This window comes from Danio rerio, chromosome 3 (assembly GCF_049306965.1).
Source record: "Danio rerio strain Tuebingen ecotype United States chromosome 3, GRCz12tu, whole genome shotgun sequence".
NCBI lineage: Eukaryota > Metazoa > Chordata > Actinopteri > Cypriniformes > Danionidae > Danio > Danio rerio.
The window spans coordinates 48,639,753-48,647,500 of NC_133178.1; the positions used below are offsets into that span (position 1 = coordinate 48,639,753).

Sequence of the window (7,748 nt, forward strand, 5' to 3'; positions counted from 1 at the left end):
AAATGCTGTCATACATGTGGAGGTGTGAAAACTTTTAGGGTGGAAAGATGTGATGATGTTATTATTAGGGTATAAAGGTTATATGTTTTGTGTTCTACTGCCACTGTAAGTGACGCCTTCAATGAGAGTCACACATGCCTATGTTATGTTGTATTAACGGGGTAAGGCTGTAATAAAAAGCACACCGTTCGACTAAACATTGTTATGTAGTGCAATACATACTTCTGGCTACATAATTTGTGATCTCCAGAAATGTATATGGCGTACATTTTCACAATGAGCATGCGCTGGTTAAAAAAAAAACTACTAATACTATTATTAATTACAGTATTCAATGACACAAAGGAAAAAAAAAAAACATGTTAAAGCTAAATAAAAGAACTACAATTCAAGCTAAAACTGTAATATACTCAGTGATACTTAAATAATTTAGTGTATAGTTAATGTGTTGTATTTTTTTATTTTGAAGAAAAAAAAAGATGGAAAAAAAAGATGAGTTTAATTATAAAGTAAAAATTAAATCTTAATATGAATTGGGGAATAATACGAATATTAATAAGAATATGAAACATTCCCTACAATAAACCAGACTCCCCAAGTCATTGAATGCACAGACAACAATCCAGCATATTGTTTACTTGACTGAGAATCTTGTGAGGAGAATGTGCAACAACATAAACACAGTCATATTAAATCACACTAATATATCTGATAGACAGATAAATCTTTTTATTATTAATTTATTTAATTTTTGTTTCTATTTATTTATATATTTATTTTGTTTTTTGTTACTGGACAAACCACAATCTTAAAATGTTGACATTATAATATAAAAGCATCAATTGATTTTGTAGTTTCTGCTCAACACAAACTCACCGACATTTGCAGCATGGTCTGAGAAGTGATTGTTGTACATATTGTTGGCCAGCAGGAAGGCTCCTTTCTCCATGACGTCCAGCAGCATGGTGGCAGTGTGTGCCTGCTCCGTACTGTTCATGTCCTGCCACGACTCCAACGCCTCGGCTCGCAGAAGATTATCCACCGTCTGCACAACCGCCTGCACACACACGCAAACATAAACTCACACTTCACATCAAAGACCAGCCGACTGTCACATCTGTGATCTTATGTAATGACTCAAATGTATTTCTACTAAGGAGCAACCTCTTATAATCCATTATAAATGACACAAGCGCTGAAAGAAAGCCTTGGGCGAGATGTACAGTATCATCATTGCTACTGTATACCTCTCGCTCACATTCACACGCACACACAACAGACGGAAAACCAACCAGCTGCAGTTAAAATTCATTTGTGGTAGGCATATGCAATAAAAAAATATGGATGGCACTTTCTATGATGCCTGTATATGTTGCGCATTATGAATGCAGCCATAATGCCATGCTGTAATGGATTATATCTATTCATTAAAAGTAACCACCAATAAAATATATTTTAATAGTTCATGGTGGCATGTTAAAACCTCATGCAATCAAAATAAACATCCAGCCCCACTGCATATGTTACTCTACAATAAAACCTTATCAAATTTATTTTCAGCACATAGATGGCAGTATAAAGACTTTCATCCTTAACCCTCAACTCGCTACAATCCAAAATGCTCTTTAAGATCTCAAAACTCAGGGCTTCTGGTAGTACCTAGACTAGCAAAGTCGAGTAAAGGAGGTTGAGCCTTCTCAATAATGGCCCCTTAACTCTGGAATAGCCTTCCTGATAACGTCAGAGGCTCAGACACACTCTCCCAGTTCAAAACTAGATTAAAGAGCTATCTTTTTAGTAAAGCATACACTCAGTGCATCAATTAGCAGTATGATGCATAAATGTGCTCCACACGTTTCTACATTTTGTTTATTTACACCATGAACAGCAGCTGCGCTAATTATTGTCTTTATTTTCCATTTCCACCTGGGGATACTAATCCCGAGGCCCTCAGAGACTCTGCAGTGTTACTGGTTTAATCCAAGATCAACGACAAGATGATCCCAAAGTTTCCATATCCTGAACCAGGCCGTATTCTTAGCAGCTGCTGTGGTGGTCATGGAGTCTTCACTGAGATCTAGCTTTCAGCCTCAGGCACTTAGACTTCACTTTCCTAAAAAGTCACTTCACTTTCTTCATAACCCTAAACAAAGTGTAAACCTGAACCTAAACCTAACCCTATACCACCCCTAACCTTTTAACCAACCCTTAAAACCTACCCATTTCCTTAGACCAGTCCATAACCCTAATCTCATTCAACCCATAACTCCTTAACAAACATGTATATCTACCCATTTAATTGAGCTTGAACCTAAACCCTTATCTAAATCCCTAAACCTGTCCGTAAGCCTAATCGTATTCAACCCGTAACTCTTTAACACACATGTAAACCCATTAAATTAAATCTGAACATAGCCTTAACCTTATCCCACCCATAACCTTATGACCAATCCTTAAACCTACCATGTTTATAAAATTAGCTGATCTGGGATATGTTTATCATACGGAGCGCATCCATATACATGCATTCACTGATTCAGAGGTTGCATATGAAGGGCGACGATCAACCCACCATCACGTCCCTTCCAGGTCTGCGTAGATTTCCAGCATTTTTTTAATAAAAAAAACTCTTCTTCTTTGTTTAGCAGAAGAAAGAAACCCATAAAGGTTTAAAACAAGTAAAGGGTGAATAAATGATGAGCAAATTTAAATTTTTGGGGGGAATTATCCTTTTAATCCTAACCTTGTATCACCCGTAACCCATAATCCATCCATTTTCACATTAACCTTATCCAAACAATAATCTTAATAAACATATTATAACATTGAAACAACCTTTGAACCTGCTGATATTAATAAACCTGCCCTTAAACCTAACCATAAGCCTCAATTAGGTGTTTAATGTGTAGGTTAAGGGTTAATAAAACATAAATGCAAGAAGTACACTGCAACTAACAATACATCTTATGATTCATCTCATATATATGTTAAAGCACAAGCACAGTGGCCCTTCAGGACCATCGCTGAGCAGCCCAGATGTATTATAAGAACATTATGAAATGCATTGCAGTATCTCTGTATTGCATATTATACACAGGCTTCCTGGAAAGTGCTGTGATGAAGTGCTGCGAGTGGAGTGCGGATAGAAATCACACATCAGTAAATGTGCGCAGTGTAACGTGGTGAGGATGAGAAGAGAAGAGATATGAGAGGTGAACTCATACTGATAACACCGCACAATACCTGAACATAAGCCCGGCAGGTCCTCTCTCTCTTCTGCCACTGCAACACACAAGCACACAGACTTCACTTACACATCTATTCATGTACTGTTGAGGAGCCAAGCTCATTCAGAATCCAATTAACTTACCATAACGTAAACAATAACTACAGCAGTACATTTTACAATCAGAGATTATAACTATGGCATTAATTAATTAATTCATTCATTCATTCATTTACTCACTTATTCATTCACTCGTTTGTTGTTATTTGTTGAATAAATTAAATGGTGAATAAATGATGACTAAATTTCATTTCTGGGTGAAATATGCCTTTAACCCTATCCTTATTAAGGTTTATCATCAGTTTGATCAATAATTTTGACCTTAAAATGGAGTTTAAAAAATGTAAAACTGCTTTTATTTTAGTTGAAATTAAACAAATACGACTTTCTCCAGAAGAAAAAAATATTATCAGACATACTGTGAACATGTCCTTGCTCTGTTAAACGTCATTTGGAAAGTATTTTAAAAAGAGAAAAAAAAGCAAAGAGAGGCTAATAATTCTGATTTCAACTGTACATATACACATTTTGCCCCACTTTATTTTCTATTATTTTAAGTATATGTTTTATCTACATACAGACAATTAACCCTTTTTTTCCAATTTACAAGATTTGTAGAAATTAGTTTGAGTTAAGTATTCATAACTGTTTGAATACTTGTTCTAAACTACATATATTAGTATTTAAAGTAATTTTGTTATTATGATTAAAGCCATGATAATTCTACCAAATACTTTTAACATTTAGGAAGATAACACATTCACTTCATGTTGTCAAAAAATGTAAATAAAGCATACAATATACATTTTCTTTTTCTATACCAATATGGATATGAACTACAGTTGCAGGATTTCAGGCATGACATAATGACCTTAAAATGGTGTTTAAACTGCTTTTATTTTAGGCGAAATAAAAGAAATAAGACTTTCTCCAAAAGAAAAAAAAAAAAAAAAAAAAAAAAAAAAAATATATATATATATATATATATATATATATATATATATATATATATATATATATATATATATATATATTTTTTTTTTTTTTTTTTTTTTTTTGCTCTGTTAAATGTCCATTGGGAAATATTTAAAAAGGCAAAAAAATTAAAATAAATAAATAATAAATAAATAAATAAAAAAAGAAAAAAATTGATAATAATAATAATAATTACAATAATTCTGACTTCAACTGTAATTCCCATCTTGCCCCACTTTATTTTATATTATGTTATTATGTTAAGTATTTGTGTTTATCTATATAAAGACTATTATTTAATTTAGCAGCAAGCTTTACATGATCATGATTTGGTCATTTTTAAAATGCTAATGGTCTAATCTGACTCAATGATCTATGCTAAGCTAAGCTAAAAGTGCTCCTGCCAAACCTGGAGATCGGCTGAATGGTATTTAAAAATAGTAAAACTCATCGTTTACCACTAGGTGAGTGTTCCTTTAGCCTAACTTTCTTTGTTAACCCTCACATTACCATCAACCATCAATTTGACCCCATTCAATGTTAAACTTTTGTACATATACAGATAAAATCAGAATAATTTGCCCCCCTGAATCATTTGAATCATTATAAAACACAACATTCAAAACAATCAGTACAGAGAGTGTAAGTAGTGAGGAACTGCTCAAGAGAAAAAAAAAAAAGTGGCAGGTGTAAGCCGATCCTGTATTCAAGTCATTGATGTAAGTGCTGTGAGTTTGAGGGTGCTCCTGTTCACTGATGTGGCAGCGAACAGAACATGAAGGGTTTGTTTAAAGGGCAAGTGTGTGTGTGTGTGTGTGCATGTGTCACCTTATTGTAGTTCCTGGCAGCCGATTCCTTATTCCCGGGTCTGAGAGCTTGCAGCTGTGCGTCTAATATATCCAATAGCTGCTCGATGAGTCTGACAGAGGAACTGACATCACCGGCGTGAATGCGGCCCTGCGTGTGGTTCACCAGCTCAGCGGCGATGTTTGCAGCGTTCTCTCCGCTCTTTATCTGCGCACATACACACACACACTAGTCTGTAAAGCTCAGACCCCTACCGTGCGCTGTGGGGGAGTGAGCCGGGGGTTTCTGGTTTTATTCTGCGAGACGCAGAGACAAAAGACAGCAAATCTTTAATGACTCTCTAAATCAAGCTATTACAAAATAGAAGAAAAAAAAACTGAATAAAAAAACGAAAGAGAAACCAAAGGATGAAACATGATAAAATTACTCACTCGAAGACTTGAAAGCAGAAACATAGACTGTAATTGCCTCAGTGAATTTGTCACTTAACATTTAGCTGGAGAAAAAGCTCATATACAGTACCACTGGGCTTATGAGGTGCATCAAGGTTCACTATGGGATCACCATATTTCGCGATGTTCAAAATCATGCTGTTAGAATGTCTTTTGTTTCAGACATCTTCTGAATTTAATGTGAGTCTAATGTGAACTTTTAAATGTCATTTCTTTGCCAAGGCAACAAACAGTTCTCTTTAAACTTCCCCTGAAACAAACAGAAACGTTTTTAAATGTTATTATTAATGTCTTATGTCGGGTGCACAACACAAGTATTTGTGTGAGTAGATTACATACAAAGCCAATGCAAATGCACAAGCAGAGGCTGGAATTCTGCAAGTAAATGGTGAAGCGCTAAAACATTGAGAAAGCATCTTCATTAGTTTGACAACACATGCAAATAGAGAAACATGCTGCAAAGAATTCAGACCACAATGGAAATGTGTTGAGGGATGCCTCTGTTAAGAGCCTGATGCCTGATGTCTTTGTAAAAATTCAATGATGTTGCCGAAGTGATTTATATATATATATATATATATATATATATATATATATATATATATATATATATATATATATATATATATATATATATATATTGGTCAAACCTTAACAGCGAGCTGTAAATTTGTCACAAAGTTAACATTAGGGACACTTAAAACTATATTTGACATAACAAATTACTTTTGTATTGTATTATTATACATTACTATATCATTATAAATCATTATAAGCACACGTTTTAATTCCTGCCAAATCAAAATTTGCACTTTTATAGTAGAACATTGCTGCCAAATGGACAGTATATGTAGAGTATCTGAGAATACTTCCCAAATTGTAGTACCGAACAACTATATTTTTGTTAAAGCTGTTTGAAGATTACATTGTCTCTACACACACACACACACACACACACACACACACACACACACACACACACACACACACACAAAATAATGAAAAAGTTTGCACTGACATGCAAGGAACTTTTGTGCAAAGATAAAGTTTAATTCTTCAAATTGACACTGAATTATTTTACAGTTGTCCATTGCTATGATTCAATTAAATTGTTTGGTAACAATTTATAATAACTACACACTATGAATCATTTACTAAGCATTAGCATCTAGTCAATTCATTATTTGTTAAGCATCAACTATACATTAACAAACATTAGTAAATGCTGGTAACAGCAGAAAAGCCGGTCACACTAAGGTAAGCAGTCAGCTGGTAAGCATGAAAAGGAACGGCATCATACCGCCCCGTAGTGTTTGTTTTAAAAAGGAAATGCAGCCATACGTTCCTCGGGCTAAATACCTGTAATTCGCAATCTCCAGAATTATATATTTGGATACGTTTTCAGAATGAACCAATGTGCTTGTAACTATTGACTTCCACAGTGTTTGTTTTTTTCCTACTATATGGAAGTCAACAGTAACAGGTTTTCGGCTTTCTTTAAAATATCTTCTTCTGTGCAGAAAAAAAAAAAAATGCTCTTAAAGATTTGGAAACACTTGAGGATGAGTAAATAATGAGTAAAGAATAAATTTTGGTTGAACTTTGCCTTTTAAACAAACAAACAAAACTGCAACTTTTGCACTACTGTACTGTAGTGTTTATGAAAAGCGAAACCAGCAGTCCTTGATGTGTAAGTGCAGTGTGACTTTGACCCGAGATGCTTTTAAACTCTTTTATAGAAATAGATTGAATAGAGAGATTTTGTTCTAAATCATGTCAGAGGAATGACCTGTGTGCTGTAATGTGAGCTGAGGCCGGAATGATAATAGCTGAGGTAGCGGTACAGCGGCAGGACAGAAAATAAGGGCTCGGAGCAAGTGTTAACTTTTTTTTTAGTGATCTCACCTTCTGGGCCACTTGGTTGACCCACGGCGAGGTGCAGTTACTAAGATCAGGACCGCGCGGGTTCCACAGCACAGGAGACGACAGACACTGGAAAGAGGCGATGCCTGGAAACAGAAGACCAGATGCCTGAATATTTACAGTCAGCATAAATAACGACACACTTAACGGTCCTATGAATGCTTGGTAATGTGCATTTTACATACGATGTTTGACGTAATCTCATCTGAAACATGAAGACAGAGCGAAACATATTGTAGCAAATTAGCTTGCCAGGAATTGAAGATTAATTTGAACAGGGCTTCAAAAGAATTGACTCTTTAAAT

The 7,748-nt window shown here is 34.8% G+C and overlaps 1 protein-coding gene across 4 annotated transcripts in view; it reads right to left on the reverse strand.

Annotated features, from left to right (window-relative positions):
- adgrl1a (adhesion G protein-coupled receptor L1a) overlaps window positions 1–7,748 on the reverse strand; it is a 377,800-nt gene that overhangs the window by 63,124 nt on the left and 306,928 nt on the right. For all 4 annotated transcript variants that reach the window (XM_068219411.2, XM_068219413.2, XM_021474721.3 and 1 more), the window contains 4 exons: window positions 7,426–7,529; window positions 5,090–5,275; window positions 3,244–3,282; window positions 877–1,057 (listed from right to left, as the gene is read on the reverse strand). In XM_068219411.2, coding sequence (XP_068075512.1) covers window positions 877–1,057; window positions 3,244–3,282; window positions 5,090–5,275; window positions 7,426–7,529 — 510 coding nt within the window. The remainder of the gene's footprint in view (window positions 1–876; window positions 1,058–3,243; window positions 3,283–5,089; window positions 5,276–7,425; window positions 7,530–7,748) is intronic.